Source organism: Heterocephalus glaber, unplaced genomic scaffold (genome assembly GCF_053883595.1).
Source record: "Heterocephalus glaber isolate CG9 unplaced genomic scaffold, H.glaber_assembly_v1.0 deba00001472, whole genome shotgun sequence".
Taxonomy (NCBI): Eukaryota; Metazoa; Chordata; class Mammalia; order Rodentia; family Bathyergidae; genus Heterocephalus; species Heterocephalus glaber.
The window spans coordinates 28441773-28459438 of NW_028258315.1; the positions used below are offsets into that span (position 1 = coordinate 28441773).

Sequence of the window (17666 nt, forward strand, 5' to 3'; positions counted from 1 at the left end):
TTTTTTTATTAATTAATTTTACCAGTACATTTTAAGATATAGATAATGATCACTATCATAGAGAATTTGTACCTGCACATGATATATCTCGCTTCTGCATTTTTTCCTATTTCCCTCCCCTCCCTTCAACTCCTCTTCCCCTCCTTATTTAATAAAAGCTTTGTTTCCATTCCTTCTTTTCGCTGTTCTTCTTTTCCCTTCCTTCCTTTCCCCCCTCCTCCCTAGTCCCCCTTCCCATTTGAACATTCTCTTACTATTTCACACTATCTACTATACATTTTGGTCCTTATTTACACTTTTGGTGTCTCACACCAGAGAAACAATGCAATATTTACATGTGTCCAATTTCTTTCACTTAAGAGTATAGTCTCAAGATACATCCACTTACCTAGAAATGTCTCAAGTTTATCCTTATTTATGGTTGAGTAGTGCTCCACTGTATAATAAAACCCACATCTCCTTTATCCATTCATTAGTTGATGGGCATTTGGGCTGTGTTACAGTTTTGCTCTACAATGTCCCCCAAAGTCTCATGTGCTCAGACTTCACACCTACTGTGTGAAGTACCGTGGCTCACTCCCTCATCCCTTCAAGTCTCCACTCAAATTTCACCTTCTGCATGGGTCCTCTCCCCGCTGCCCTATTGAAAGAACCTCTTCTTTTCACTACCTCTCTTCACCAATTTTATTTTTTCCTTATAAAACATATTCCTATCTTCTGTCTTGTTTATTTATTTTTGCATTTGTTTAGCATCTACTTCCCCAATGAATACTCAGCTTTGCAAGGACAAGGATTTTGTTGCCAGCTCTAGATTTGGAAGCACATTCTATGTGAGATTCACCGACAGTTGTGTGTGCAGTTGTAGTTCATTCATTCTCACTGCCACAGAAGAATGTACTATGTGAATATACATGGCCTACTTTTTCAGCATTCTGTGGATGGGCATCTGGTCGGGAACTGGCCTATGCTATTCATGAAGAGTACTGCTGTGAGCATTCCTGCACATGTCTCTTGATAAACACATGTGCATGTATCTGTGAAATGTACACCTGGGTGTGAAACCACAAGCAGTTAGGTGTGCCACCAGTAACCTCCAAGAGATTCTGTCAAACCATTTTCCAAAGTGACCGTGCCACTACCCACTCCCACAACAGTACAAAAGATCCCTTCTGTTTGCTCCACATCCTTGCCAAAGCATCTTTTCTCTTCTTCATTTCAGCCATGCTGGTGTCTTGCTATGGTTTTGTCTTACATTTCCCTTATGACTAATCTTGTTGAAAACCTTATCTGTTTACTGACCATTTGCATGCACACTTTTGTAAAATACAATAACTTATTATTTTGGTAAAATACAGTAACTTATTATGCCTTGGATTATATGTCTTGTCCTTATTGAGTTTTAGAAATTCTTTATGCATCCTATGTATGCATCTTCAGTCAGTATATATATTGAGATAATATCTCATGTATGATTTTCACTCTTTTAATAGTATCTTTTATAGTTATAGAAAAGGAATATATAATATTAACATGTCCTTACTTTTCTTCCTTTTAGGGCTTTTTAAGAGACCGATATCTTCACCATGTTCTCTTATACTTTTCTCTAGGACTTTGTTTTGTTTTATTTTTCAGGTCTAGAGCTGGAAACCTCCCGGAACTGGTTACCATGTACAGTATGAGACAGGGGCTCGGCACCATGTTGCAATATTACCATCTGAATGACTTCCACCATTTACTGAGAAGAACTTCCATCTCGCCTGTGCTGCCCCAAACATGATGCTTTTTGTGCCTCTATATCTTTGGGTGCTTTCCTGGAATGCTCCTCAGACTTTCTTGCTGGAGAAACTCCTAGTCTTCTCACAAGACCAGCCTTATGCCATATGGACACTGGGACTCTGTGGGCCCTGCTTCCAATACAGTCATTGCCAGCAGCTGCCAGGTTACACCTAGAGCGTTCATTCTGGTAGAGGCAGGACTTAGCACTGACACTATTTAGAAGTGTCAGCTGATGGTCACAGTATAGAGGAATAACTTTTAATAGGTTTTGTGACTGTATTTAAATGCTTTATAAACAGTGCACTCCCTTTCTGCCTGCTCCCGCAGACTTGTCACTTTCCCCTTGACACTCTGTCTTACTGTCACATACCCAGTATCAATTGGCTGTCTGCTTGACACTGACCTGGGCCTTCTCTACATATTACCTCTGATCTCAAGGCAAAGTATGTTATTCCTTGTGCCATGACTATATGTGCTGAATGCTACAATTTTAGTACTTGTCACATCATAGAGTAATTATTCATTTATATATTAATCTTCCTGCTAGGTTTTGAGTTTATCAAAGGCAGGTGCTATGTCTTACTTGGTTTGGTGCTTCAAGTACATAACAGGATGCCTGGAATAGAGCTGGGGTTGTGTAAATGTTATTATGGTCTTATACTGTTAGTGGTTGGGCAAATTCTGGATAGTTAAACTGTACAAAGATGGACTCAAAAAAACAAAAAAGGCAACCCCTTGGAATTGCTTTTTTGATTATAAAGCAAAAAGATCTCTAACTATATAACATTAAACATTTCCTATTTTAATCTTTTCTAAGGTGCAAATATTTAGTTTTAAGTTTCCACACAAATTTTTTTTCCTGATTTCTCCATTTATAAGCAATCAACAGCGTCAGATTGAGGCGGTCACATCAAATGCAATTCAGCCTGCTTACAAAAATACATTTACAGAGTTCTATTAATGTTTGTCACCAATTTAGAGAAACATGATAACCTTAGCGATTCCTGCAAAAAAAAATGTGAACAAAGAGAAATATAAGTCAATCTCATCTTCAGTGCTATTAGAAAAGCATTTGCATTAAAGAAACGTGGAGAGGCTCATCACTGCAGAGTAACCCAGGAACCATCTGCTTGGGGAGGGCCTGTCGGATTTTCAAACGCTATCATATTTGCCGTTAGAAAATGATATTTTCCAGTGGTAGAGATAAGACTGATTCTAGTGGAGGGGCATAATCCCATTGCAGTCCAAAAGGATTTACTGCAGATCATGATAACAAAAACAGGTTTGCCATAATAATTTCAGTTTACACACCTCAGAAACACATAAAGCAATGAATTTCAATTAAAATGGAAACCACTGGTATGCTCTTAACTTGCCATCCGTACCTTTCCAAATATTTGAGAGTGAAATGACTTGTTCTGTGAGACTTCAGCCACCTGAGCTACAGGGGGTATGTATGAATGTGCATGAAAGTGTAACCCAGGCCCTCTTTAGGGCATGAAATTAAGACATTCAGGCTTCGAGGAGACTCAGGAAGGAAGCTCTATTTCATCCCCAGACTAAGGAACAGGGAGTTTGTAAGGTCTGCATCTAATAGGCCAGATCACATTCATGGAGGATGGCCGAGGCCAGGAGATTTAAGAGATGATAAACAGTCTCCAGTTTGAAACAGAACCAGATGACAGCTATGAAGGAGCTCTATCAGGCTTCTGAAGGAAAAAAGGACTAAAAGACTAAAAAACCAGTTAATTTATTAGTTAAAAGGACTTTATTACTTTTTTACAGAACCCTTAGTCACAAAGCAAAAAAAAAAAAAAGAACAAGGCATGGAGGTGCAGGCCTGTAATCCCAGGACTCTGAGAGGCTCAGGATAGCAAGTTTGAGTCCAGCCTGACCAACTTAGTAAGAGTTTGTCTCAAAGTAAAATATAAATAAATTGAAAAGAGCTGGGGATGTACCTGGGTTCAATCCCTAGTACCTTCCCCCCACCAAATAAAAGGATTATGTGGTGAGAACTAGGCTGAGCTGTGTAAATCAACTCTTGTGCACTACCCAAGTGCCACCACAAAGGAAATGACTGTGTGATCACTGCAGTCGAAGTATGGCAGACAAGCTACCCGTGCCTTCTAAGGATGGATTTTGACTCAATTAGAAGCCCAGGTGAGAGGGGAGCAGATGTGTTCACACTGCACTCACCAACAAGCACTGGACATTATGAGAGATAGCAATCTGGGGAAAGATTAATCCCAGGGCAGAGTTTTCCAGCATCTGGCCAAAGCAGAAGTGGAGAAGGATGTTGGGGAAGAGCTAACAAAAATACTGGAATGACAGAGCAGGAACAAATCCCAGAGGTCACCAACTCCAAACCTCTGAGTTCAAGTTCTGTTCACCCTGCCTATTGACAGAAAATTAATTTCACTTTCATTCTCACTGTATCAGTCAGCTTTCCCATTTCCAGGTCACAATACCCAACACCCACAACTTAAAAGGAGAACAGGTTTAATTCGGCTTACTTTTTAAAGGAATTCAGTCCATGGTCTGTTGACTCCAAAGTAGAAGCATCGAGAGAGAAAGCTGTGGTGGAGCAAAGATGCCTACTAGTTCATAGGGACCTGTAAGTTAAGCAGGGGAATAGTGCCAGAGAGGAAGACTCCAGGGACCAGACACAGTATGGCCATGCCTGCCAGGCCCACCCAGACACACCCAGAGGTGTGCTCCATCAATCCCCCAAGTGGATCTCAAAGCCAATCAAGTTGGCACTCAACCCTAACCACTACACTTAGCTAATTTAGAATCTTTCCACCAACAGCAGTCATTTAATCTGATAAATGCTTCAATCTCTAGATAAGGGCAAACTTACACTGAATGTTTACAGTTAAAGGGATAGGGAGACAAACCAAAAGGTGAATAGAAATATAAGAGGAAGCTATAACAGAAGTACAAGTCAGGAATTCTGAATTCTCAGAGAATGAACTTAGTCTTTTTATATGAAACAAACATAAAAGCTAATAAAAAGGAAAGCTTGCAAATGTAATAACATGATAAATTTGTTTCTAAAGTCCTCAAATTGTCTCAGTAGTCATACAAAGTTAAAAAGAAAACCTTTGCGATGATATTTTATGACTGCCTTTCTGTAATGACCTGAATATGCAAAGAGACCATAAAAAGACATTACTTGAGCATTATCATTTCTCTTTTTCCCTGGAATATTAGGCCCTTGAGCAAATGAAGGCAAACTAATTATGCCATTTACAAGTTTATATACGACTCCTTACAATTGAAAGCTTTAAATTTTCTTAAAGTGCTTTCAGGTTGTGTTTTATTTAGATGGCTATGCTACTAAAATAGATTCTTCTCAGTAATTAAAAATTAATCACAAATCCTCAGGATGAATTTGGCTTTAGGAAGACAGCCTTCTCCAATTCAGATCTTGAATTGGGATTTGAGCTGTGAGGATCCAGGATTTTCTGCTTTAAAGAGCAGGGAGGCAGACAGATTTTAATGCAGGGCAGGCAGAGGGACTAGCCCTGGTCACCGCCACAAAACGGAATGAATACAGTTGGCTGTTGGCAGGCCCTTGTCATAGAGCATGAACATCTCATACTCACCTCTCTGGCAGGCTGAGGCCAAGACTCTAAAGTCCTCAGGAATGCATATCATGAATTGAGGGTCATCATTGCTAAACGTAAAGGAAATCTCATCACCCTGCTGTTTGGAGCCCTTGAATTCTGCGTAAGATAAACTCCAGGTCCATGACCTTGACCAAATAAGCTAACCTGTGCTCTCCATGACTTCTAGCCATTCCTGGAACCCTCTTCCTTCCCTTTGATGGCCGACCCTGCCTTTTCCTTCAGACAGGAAGGGGCAAGGAATCCATTCTTTCTGCCTGCCATACCCATCATACACAGGATGATGGGACATTCCCAGGGACCCAGCACAGCCTTGGTGCTCTGGAACCAGATGCCATGTTCCTTTAGTTATCACTATATATTTCAATAGATTTCATATGTGTTTTCAGGTTTGATAATTCCTATGCATTAATCTGTGTAATGAGTTATTCAGAAAGTACAACTACCTATTGACCAAAAAATTTTTCTAAACTGTATGGCATGGAAATCCAGATGATGCAGCGTCACTGACTTCCCAGCATCATGGGTGAAATGAGATATAAAGAAAGGCTCAGAGTGACAAGATTTCAGAGCCCTAGAATGAGGAGGAGGAGGATGCACTCATAGGGGAGGAGGTTCTTTCTGCTTCCAAGGACTATGCCAAAGGTAGTAGATGTCTTACGTTAACTCCATTCCTTCACAATTCTCTGGTATGGGGACCCTCGATTACAGATGGCAAGACTGAATCACCATGTTAAGCACAGGTAATCAGGGGCAGAGCCAGGACTGCAGCCCACCAATCTTATCCCAAAGCCTATTCTCTAGGCCTTGACACTATAATTTCTACCTAAAGAGTTTCCTGGAGGGAAAAATCCCAGTCACATACAAAGGACCAGGAGTCAGAAAACATCAGATTTCCCAAAGTAGCACTGGACTCTGTGGGATGATGTGACCATGCTTTAGAATCCTGAAAAAGGAGCATTTACCACCTGCCAGTTGTACACTACAGGTCATCTCTGAAGTACAGAGGAAAAAAAAATACTTTGAGACCTGGGAGGTGCTGGCAAGCATCCAGTGCACACACCCCTTTTGAGGTGACTGAAGCTTGTGCCTCACTCCAAACTGGGAGGAGGGGGCAAGATGGGTCTTAGCTGATTCTGGAGTGAGTAGGTAAGGCAGGTGTAGCTGACAGGTTGCCTGGCAAATCTGTTTCTGTGGAAGATGTGAGTGAGAGCTGGTTATACAACTATTGGAAAGGTGAGCACACAGCACACACATCCACAAATCCCACCACACCTGAGTGAGAAAGGAAATGCCGTCCTGGCATTCTACTGGACTGAGACGTGAACACTTAGACTTGATAGTCTTAAAAAAGTAAATATATTTTAATAATAATATAAAAACCATATTGGAAGGAAGGGGAAAGGGAATGCTTTAGGGAAGATGAAAGAGGCAAATCCTTATCTTTCATAAGGTGAAACCAGTAGCTAAATGAATCTGAAATATCAGAAGTAGCAGAACAGGAACATTATCATTATTTAGGAGAATTATGGTAAAATCAGAAAAAATACCAAAGAGTAGGAAGTAATTTTTCCTGGAGAAGAGGAATCAGAGATGGGAGGGTGGTAGCGCTGACAGGAGTCTGCTGCTTTTCATTATAACTTGTTCTATTTGATTTCTAACTATGTGTTACTTTAACACAAATGAAAAATACATTAGAGAAAGCAATATGTTTCAGAACCACGTCTATCATGTGCAGATACCAGTTGATCTGAAAATTGACTGCCTAGATTTGCTAAGAGAAAATCTCATTGAAGAATTACATATTTGGGACTCATTAGTGAAATGGTGAGTTTTTTTCAAATTACAATTTATATAAGATTTTCAAGTGATGTGTTTTGTAATTTATATAACCTTTTATTTGTTTTTTTCTAAGGTATCCAAAAATTATAGTGTAAGTTTTTTAGGAACCAGCAAGCTTTTGCATACTATTCACAGACTGGTGCACCGGAGCCCTTCAACCCACCTTGCACCTACAGCAGTTTGCCTGCTTGTGTCAGCCCACTGGAAACCCTTCTTTAGGAAAATTTACAATGCACTAATCATTCATTTGTTCACAACCAAAACTTATTAAAGACCTACTATGCGCCAGATACAAATCCAACATTTAGTTACACGAAGCCATATATTTTCCAGTTTATATGTCCAGCCAACCAGTTAGAAAGCCTTAACCAGTGAAACATAAAACTAACTGTAGCCAGAGGTGGTGGCACATGCCTGTAATCCCAGCACTTGGAAGGCTGAGGCAGGAGGATCACCACAAGTTTGAGGCCCGCCTGGGCTACATAGTAGGCTCAAGACCAGCCTGAACCACAGAGCGAGACCTTGTCTCATAAAACAAAACAACAACCACAACCACAACCACAACAACAAAAAACCTAATTGTAAGCACCCCAGTAGAGTCAAGCCTTCTGCTTCTCTGTATCTGCTATGAGGTTGGGCACAGCACCCTATTCCACATTGCCACCCACCACTATGGCAGGAACACAGGTTTACTATATTGTAGCTCTGTGATGTCAGAGTCACTCCTGTGTCACCAGTCCTAGGACATGGCATCATGTGGGACATCAGTGATCTTTTAGATGAATGGGTAGTATATCCAGGAGCATTTCTGAAGTGAACAAATAAGTAAACAATGAATTCCAATAATGTATTCATTCTTTGTCTCTCTTTTATAACTCCACAAAACTCCACTTTTATGGTAAGAGTATGATCATCAAATCAGATTTCTTCAATTTTCATTGAATTTTTAAGAGGCAATTCTTATAATATTATGGAAATTTTACCTTGGAGGACCATGTGAAAATGTAACCAAACCCCCTTATTTACTTTTTAAAATAATACAATTCTTTTGCAAAATTCTTAAATAAAACAAATTTGCAAAAGAACCAAATTTTATTTTTTTTATAACAGAAGTCAACTGATGAAGTCATTGGTCTGCAATCAACCTAGCATTTAGGAAAGTAAATTTGCTTTACTTTTGAAAAATATAAGGCTCCTCTAGCATTTAGTCTAGAAAATTCTCTGCTTGATTAATAAGGTGCTGCTTGTGGCCTATCTTCTTCAGTACAATCCACTTGGGATGCTGGAAAACAGCAAATTTTGTTTTAAAAAGCACAACTTCACACATACTCATTCACATAATCATACACACAGAACCACAGTTTCTTTGCTCAGCTGTACTACATGTGATAGAATCTTGTTCATTTAGCTAAAAAATAGAGTACAGATGAAAAAGCACAGGAGGGTTAGGGTAGGTTGAGGTTACTAAGATAAAGAACTAGATTGATGAAAAATACATTTTTAATGTACCATACAGTCTTCAACTCCAGTTGTGATACTTATTTCTATTTTACTATATCTGAATTTTACAACAGAATTAATTTGTCATCTCCACAGTCTGCCTAGAAGTGGATGCATGAAAAAGGCTGAAAGGCAAAGTAAACTGAAAAAAAGTACAGGCACAGAGTTCTGTGTTTGTTCCAGAGAACAGAAACAGATGGGTGCTGTTCAAATTAAATGCAGTTTAGCAAACATTCCCTGAAGGCTACCTCTGTGCCAGCATGGCCTTGAGCAAGCCAAGGGTCATGGGTGCCTTAGACACTAGCAGTCTCAGGCAGCGGATTATACTAGAGGGAGGCTCAGGGGACAATGGGAAGCTAGATGGATTTGAGTGCTTGAGGGAGGACTTCTGGAGTAGTTTGGTATTACTCCAGGGAAGCTGGAGGAACAGCAACCCAAGCAAGGGGAAAAGCAAGAGGGGAGAGAATGTGGAGTATGTGTGGGAAACCACAAGAATGTTTAAGATTCACAGTGGTGAGTCTGTTTCAAATCAAAGAGGAAAGGCTGGTAACATTAGCATCAGGACATGGAGTGTAGACTTACTTTACAGGACAAACCATAGTGCAGCCACATGGCTCTTTTGTAGCTAATATCAGCAAAACAGACAGAGAACTAAAACCACCTTGGGCTGTGCCTGTTCTACCCACCACACTCAGGGCAGCATGTGCAGCAGAAGGAGTGTGCCTGGACCCCTTGTGATGAGCGGGCTCTAGGTACTCACTGGCTACAACGTAAGTGGAACCCAATTTACAAGCCTGAACATTAGGCTTCTGTTTCCACCTGTGTAAATGAGTGAGATGGAATTAAACCAATGAGATAGAGCAGCACATGTGCTAATGGAAACTGATTAGTAATGCCTGCCACTGGCCAATTCCATGGCTCTGTTCTCAGGTAGTAATGTCTGCATGGATGTGGCCAGGAGCAGTGCACATTCACTAACCTTGGCTACTCTTCCTTCCTTCCCAGAGGCAATGTTCTGTGCTTCTGTGGCAAAGAATATCTGAGCATAGCCTGCACATGAGAGGCTTGTGAACAGCCTGAGTTTCCTGTGTGATTTTGTTGCTAGTGAAATCCCTAAAAGGCAGAGACTAGGAAGAAGAGGAAAGGACACTCAGGACAAGGATGCCATGGCATAGATCCTTGCAGCATTTCACATAGATGTATTTTATATTTTGTGTGTTTGGATTTTTCTTCCAACACACATAATTTTGAAATGGAATCTATTTTTCTTTCTGTGCCTAATTTGTCAAACCTGTGATTCTTGGCTACACTTCAGCCTGTTTGTAGACAGCTTACATAGCCAGGTAGGAACATCCAGGCAGCCTCTGCTCAAGCCTGTGCGAGCCAGGATGACGTATCCTAGCTACTGCCAGCGGACACAAGGGAGCAAGGACCACCTGCCCACCCATGAAGAAGGAAGTCAGAAACACAGACACACTCATCAGTATTTGAATCTTGTACTAAGTCTTCACAGGCTTAAAATGCTAAATGATTCTAATCTGAACTGGGCTCTGTTAGATTTAGGGGAGAAAAAAATATCAAAAAAAAAAAAAAGGAAAAAAAGAAGAATCTTGACTTGTTAACTGCCCATTTTTTTCTTTCCACATTGAATTACATACTCTGAGCTGCCATAGCAAGCATAGTCCAGGGCTGCTCTGTCTTGTTTTCCTTCCCTTCAATTTGGCAAGGTCTCTTTCATCACTTAAGGCATTTAAGTATGTAGGTATAAATAATTAAAGGGAGATTTAAAGGTATAGTTATAACTATAAGTAAAGAAATAGGCCTGGGTCTGGTTCAGGATGTAAAGTGTGGACATAGATATAGGTCAAGGTGGAGATGTAAGCATGAATATAGGTCAATGTGGCAGACGCCTATAATCCCAGCACTCTGGAAGAGTGAGGCAGGAGGGTCACAAGTTCAAGCCTACCCTGGGCAACTTAGCATGACTCAGTCTCAAAATTATAAAAGGTAGGGGCTAGGGATGCAGCTCAGAACAAAGGTCCTTAGTCCAGTCCCCAGTATCACAAAAATAAACGAACAAAGCACAAAGATGAAGGTATACATGCAGGTACAGGGAAAGGTCTGGGCATAGGTCTACTTCAAAGTACAGGTACACATTTGTATATAGATCACATAGATGTGCAATTCTCAGAGTTAAAGCTTCTTACTGCAAATCTCCACTGACTACTTACCAATGATGGCAAAATAATAAACCCTAAACACTCCACTAATTTCACCAGAACTCAGTCTTCCTAAAAATTGAAAACTGAATGGGAAGCAGGCTCTCAACAGTGCAGAAACTAGTTCTTCTCAGGCTTCTCTGTGTGTGCCCCAGTGGCCACCTGCGGGGGCTGCGGGGGGGACTTTCTCTCCCAGTGAATTGTGGGATGTCTCATTACACATGGAACCCACTTGGAGTCTGTCTTCTCTCAGCTTGTATCATGATAATAATTTTCATTTAAGTAGCACCTGAAATTGTACAGGACATTAAAAACATTGCCCAGCTTGATCTTTAAGCTGAGAACAAGGGTTCTGTGGGTGAGAAGCGTAACACTCCATGAGAAGAGCACCCCAAGCTCCCCTTCCTGTCCTTCTCTACCACATGTGAGCAGCAGGGACAGGAGGCCCGATTTCCCTCCAACAACCCACTGCTTCCCCACCTGGGCTGTTTCTCACTGAGGCAGCTATGGGTACCACCCAGAGATAAAGCTCACAGATGTGCTCTATTTTGGACAGAATTTCCAGTGTCTTTTTTTTAGCAAAACATTTTAGATTATTTTACAACATATTAAAACAATAATGAATGACTGCATTATGTCTGGACAATAACATTTTAAAAGGCAAGGCAAAGAATACACAATAGTAGCTTAGGTAATCAGGATTGCAAAACAAAACTTTATAAACAGATATCTAAGTGAATATGAACTCTGTAAGTCTTAATTTTGCTAAACACAACATAACAAAGACAATAGATAGCACAAGAAATTATTTTGACAAATGTAAAAATATTTTCTAAAGCTTTGCTTTAAATTCCACCTCTTCTCCTCCCCTCCAGATCAATATCCCAAGCCTTTTGATTTTAAAAATAGAGATGTTCACATTATTCCTGGTACTACACTATGAATTCCTTTTTATTTCTAACAAACTGTCTCTAATTCAAAATACTGTACTCAAAAGATATGTTGTTAAGATATATAGGGCTGGGGATTTAGCTCAGCAGTTCCACCACCTGCCTTGAAAGCACAAGGTCCCAAGTCCCATCATGGTACCAAAAAAAAAAAAAAAAAAGAAAAATTGGGCCAGGGATGTGGCTCAGCGGCACTGTGCCTGCCTGGCAAGTGCAAGGTCCTGAGTTTGATCCCTGGTACCAGGAAAAAAAAAAAAGATATATAATCACTTCATAACATAACTTTTAGATTGTTACAAAATTATGCCATACCACACATACATTTTCACTAGCTTAAAGGTCATGTTATAACTTATATGAGTGTCCCTAACCTGTCATGTATATTTGTAAACACTGTATATCTAGAAAAAAATATATAACCTATTTGTGATGGGAAAAGACAAATCTTTCTTTTGAGACTTGCGGGCATTTCTAAAAAAACAAAATGGGTTTTTAAAAAAACATTTTAATTACTTAACTAAAGCAAAGACTAGACAGTAAGTCCAGTGTCTTTTTTGTATCTTCATTTTTAACAAATTATTTTCCTTCCTTCCTTTCCATCCCCCTAATCCACTAACATTGCAGATGACAGTCCTGCACTGTCTTTGAGCCTATAATCCTGGAGCCCTCAGTACCACGTGCTTGGGCATAGAGACAACTGGATAACTCACATCACAACAAAAGTTACAGCAGGCTATCAATTTGCTCAGCCTGGGCAGCATTAAACAGCATGGTTACATTGGTGAGCAGTGATCTACTTAAAAATAGGAATAAGTCATTCTTTCTTGTTTATTCAAGCACAGCGCAAGAACTGCAGAGCAAAGAAGATCTCACAGAGAAATTTCCAAGAGATTCCTTATCTAGAAGGAATTTATTTCTTATCTAGAGTTCTGAAGTTGTCAGAATTACCAGACTATTACACCCAGAGGAACTGCAAAATCGACTCAATACAGATACAGGTATCATCTGGATGAACAAAGCATGTTTGTAGAAACTCAGGGGTCTGGGGCCTAAGAGCTAAGGGTCAGTCTCTGCCCCAGCTCCAACATACATTGTGTGAAGTATAGCGTGAGGTCAAGCAACATGCTTCAGCATAAGCTGGAAGCATAATCTTCAAATCTGAACAACAGAAATTAATTTTTCTGCAATACTAATAGTCAATAAATATTTCAATAAAATTTACTTCTAATTCACCCCCTACAACTTCCTTGTCCTGATTGACTAGGATATTTGTATGACACACTCTCACCCTTTTCTTTATTCTGCATTTTCCATTTGCAGGGTGCAGTCCTGTTGCCAGAGCACATCCAAGCTGCTGTGCACACCCTGCAGGTTACAGTGGCCACCACCCTTCCTGCACAGGGCCGCATTACTGACCTCTCACTTCCCGCTGCTTGTACTCTTTGTTTTTGAGGACAGGGTGAGAGACCCACATCCAGGGGTGGTGCTTGCGGAGCTGAGGGAGCAGATGATGAGTGATGAGGCCCACGGCGCCTGCCAGGGCAAAGAGCACCACACTGAGAAATGGCTGCAAAGGAAAAGGGCAAGATCGTGTTATGTAGCCCAGAGGCCAGGGGAGGGATACCCATGGATAACGCATTATACCACTGCCCCCTCCCTTTTTTTTCCAGTACCAGGGACTGAACCAGGGCCTTTGCACTGAGCTACATCCTCAGACTTTAATTTCTGAGACAGGGTTTCTCTAAGTCTCCAAATTGTCAAGGCTGGGCTCAAACTTGCAATCCTCCTGCTTCAGCATCCCGATGTGTGTCACCATGCCATTCTTAAAGAACAGTTTCATATTGAGAGCCTCTAAGATGGTGGGAAACTGCCCTGTGGAAACAGAAGCTGGGAGAATTCTATCCACTGTAATACATTTTTACATTTCTTATGGGGAGAAAGGGAATAACAAATTTAGCTAATAGGCTTCTCCCCATGGAAAATAGAGTTCATAAATGTCCCATACTTTTGTGTAGAGACAGAGACTGTAATAAGCACCATAAGCCAAAAACCCCACATGGCCCACCATCTTTGGTTTCCTCACTGACAACAGTGCTCCCATAGTCGCTGTGGCTCTGTGTAACCTCTCTCGACTCATGGTGTACTGCTAGCCAGTCTTACCACCACCAACGATCCTCGCCGAGGGTCCCACGAGATGCACCATTGCTCCTGCAAAGTCAGCACCTGTCCAGCAGGTGGATACACACCTGTAATGTGAGCCAGGTTCCTCCTGGACACTACTCAGAGTGCTCAGTGCAGTCCAATGCCCTCACCTGGCATTCTGTCTCCATCCCCTGGCTGGTCTACCTTGTCAGTGGCCCACAGTCCCGTCCCAGCCCAGTCACCAAGGAGACAATGATGGGGAGGAAGAGCCCAGGAGACACATACTCTCAGTGACAGGAACACAGTGCTGGCGCTCACAGCAAAGGATAGGACAGCGACCACCGAACAGACAACAAGATCTGATCTCAGGACGTCCTTCTGCAAAGAGAAGAGCACCCGTAAGACTGCTATTTCCCACTTCTCTCAGCAGCTTTGTGTCACTGGTGAACCCTACAGCAGAACATCAGCTCTCAGTACATGGCTTTTCTAGCCTATCTATCACCTGTGTGTCATGTCCCCAAGACATACCTGGACACACCACACACCTCCTCTTTCACTAGCTCCTGTTGGAATTTCAGGGAGACTGAGGCAGAAGGGGCAGAGGAAAGGACATGTACTCTGGGAGATTAGTACTAACTATAGAGAGAAGATGTGGTTTTATATAGTAAGAGGTATGTAGTTCTTTTCCACAAACCCAGACAGGACACAGGATGCCCGGAACACTACCCAGAGAGACCTGGACTTACCGAGGTCTAATCAAAGAGGTACTAACGGTTTCTCTATGATCTCAGGCTTAGGTTTTGACATGACCATGCCTAAGAACCCCAAACAGAAGCCTTTTGCACATTTCTTATGTTTTGGACCAGATCAGATTTTACATTTTAATTCTCCAGTAAGTGTGAGAAAGGGCCACTTTCAAATTACTTAAATATATGTGCAGTATGCACACAAAGCATATGCAGACAATGAAATGTTCTGTAACTTGCACATTATTTCCCACCACACAAAACTGTGGCCTGAGAAGGACTTGGGGAAAAAACAAAAAGTTAGACCGACATATGCCATGAAAGCAGATCGATGTAGAATGGCTTGGGAGCCTCGTGGGACACAATATTGCTGAATGGCAGATCTAAAGGGGACATGGGTGACCATCAATTCTCTTCTTTCAATGAAGGCAGATTAGCTACAATGCACAATTATTGATCATTTTAAGATATCATGCTGTTTTCTGAAAATTCTGAAGCCAATAAATTTATACTGCCCTTTCTGAAAAGGAATTACCCTACTTAAATAATTCTTCTAGATGTTATCTCACAGAAGTTTGTACAAAAGATATATCCTCATTCCCCCCATTTTTTATTTTCTTGGTTTTTAAAAACTAAAACATGTAGTTTCTTGAATGTAACATGGCTGGCTTGCTACCTGTAGTAACAGCCAGAGCCTGGAAGAAGCCAAGGGAACATAAACGGAGCAATGATGACCCCAGCTGCCTGTGGGTGAGGAAATGGTCCACGTGGCCCGGCTAGATTAATTAATCATTCGATAGAGAGACACAGTCTCCCTGTTGATTCACCAACTACCTGCTAACGTCATGTTGAATTTCCTCTCAAAATTTTACCATTCACATACAAGTACTGAATATAAGAAGAATCAAAGTTTTAGATCTTATTTTAGATTTCTTATTTTACATTTACATCTTATTTTAGATGATCTGACTTTACAGCATGGAAAGCCACTGGTTTTAAATTCTGAATCCATGAAATGTTTGGGATCAGACATTTTTTTCATCAGAATATGACTGTTAGTAATGGCTAAAATTCAGGTACTGCTTTCATTCCAAACACTGACAAAAGATCATACTGCTCCCAGCGCAAAATTCTTTAATTCACTGCATCCTTAGGCTACAGAAATATACTAATTTCCCTATATTTTATTGGCAAGGTTTTATGTCATGTAAAAAGTACAGAATGTTCAAGCAAAGGGAAGATTGACATTTTCCCAAATATTTGAATTTCAAATTGTGTCATCTTCAACTGACCAGACTCCTGGTTAAAAGGAACACTGGGGAAGGGGTCAGGAGGGTAACTTTCTAAGTTCGTTAGCGCTCCAATTGCTGGTAATTTTTTCATAATTGGATAATATATTGGAATTCCATTGTGATTTCTGTCAGTGTGCTTCATAAACAAATACAAACCATCACTATAGCCTTTCTCTCTTGATTACATGTTCTTTCCATTCATTTCCTTGCCATATTATAACTTTCAAATATTTTGTTAAGATATAATTGACATAAAGTAAATTTCCATGTATTTAAAATGCATAGCTGGATGAATTAACATATCTCCACAAAACCATCATCATAATTGAGATAATTTAGCACATTCATCATGCCCCAAGGTTTCCTCTCCTGCCCTTGCCTAATCCACTCCTCTCTGTACTCTGTCCTCATGGGGCCACTAATCTGCTCCATCACTACAGTTTGTTTTCATTTGGAAGAATGTTATATAAATGGGACCATAGACTATGTACTATTTTAGGGTCTGGCTTCTTTCACTCAGTGTAATTATTCTGAGATTCATTGATGTTGTCTTTAGCAAAGGTTTATTTCTTTTCATTACTGGGTAGCATTCCTTTGTATCGACATACCACTATATGTTTATCTCTTCACCTGCAGATAGGCATTTGGGGTTGTTCCCAGTTTTTATCAACGTAAGTAAAGCTGCTACAAGTATTCATGGACATGTCTCTGTACATGTGCTTTCTTTTTTCTTGTGTAAACACCTAGGAGTAGAATGGCTGGGTTATCTGGCAGGTTGAGGCTCAGCTTTCTAAGAAAATGCCCAACTGTTTTCCACAGTAGTTGTTCTGCATTCCTGACAGTGGCACATGTGTCCCAGCTGTTCCACTGTCTTGCCAAAGGCCTTGTTAGTGGCTGTGTAGTCTGGGGATCTCCCCTGGGAACACAAGTTCTCTTTTCAGGGGTTTATTTGTTTAATCTCTCTTCTGTATGATCTCAAATGATAAAAGTGAAGTCATCATTTATGAATTTGTAAAATCATAATGAATTTGGATTTTTTTGTCCTATCTTGATATCATAAAGGCAGTCTCCTCTATAAAAAGGATTCTCCATGTTCTCAGATTTTGTTTTCTCATATTTGAGTTTATAATCCACTGGGAATTGGCTTTTAAGTACAATGGGACATAGGAGTGCAATTTTGTTTTGTTATTTACAAATAACATCTATTTTTTATCATATCCTTTTTCCCTCTGTATGGAGTTGAAAGCTATATGCTCTGTCTCTAGTCCTTTAATAGCTGAAACAAACATTCTGACACGCAAATATATCAGTCAAGTTAATCAGTATTTTCATTCTTCTCCCCAAAATTATAAGAATTTAAATATTTGGAGTCTATATCGCTTCCTGTCAAAACTGTATGCTATTGCAATCATGTATTCTCAGTGCTACTTTACTTTTCTTTATTAGTACACAGAATAATAGTTTTGATGTGGCATATTGGTACATGCATATAGTATACTTTGATGATTTCCACCTCCCATTCTCTCCTTGCTCTTTCCTTCTTCCTCCCTGATTTCTTTCTTCTTCTCTAATA

At 40.4% G+C, this 17666-nt stretch overlaps 1 protein-coding gene across 2 annotated transcripts in view; it reads right to left on the reverse strand.

The window, feature by feature from the left end:
• Pcnx2 (pecanex 2) overlaps positions 1 to 17666 on the reverse strand; it is a 226460-nt gene that overhangs the window by 108003 nt on the left and 100791 nt on the right. For both annotated transcript variants that reach the window (XM_087181900.1, XM_087181901.1), the window contains exons 18-19: positions 14341 to 14433; positions 13330 to 13480 (exon numbers count right to left, since the gene is read on the reverse strand). In XM_087181900.1, coding sequence (XP_087038026.1) covers positions 13330 to 13480; positions 14341 to 14433 — 244 coding nt within the window. The remainder of the gene's footprint in view (positions 1 to 13329; positions 13481 to 14340; positions 14434 to 17666) is intronic.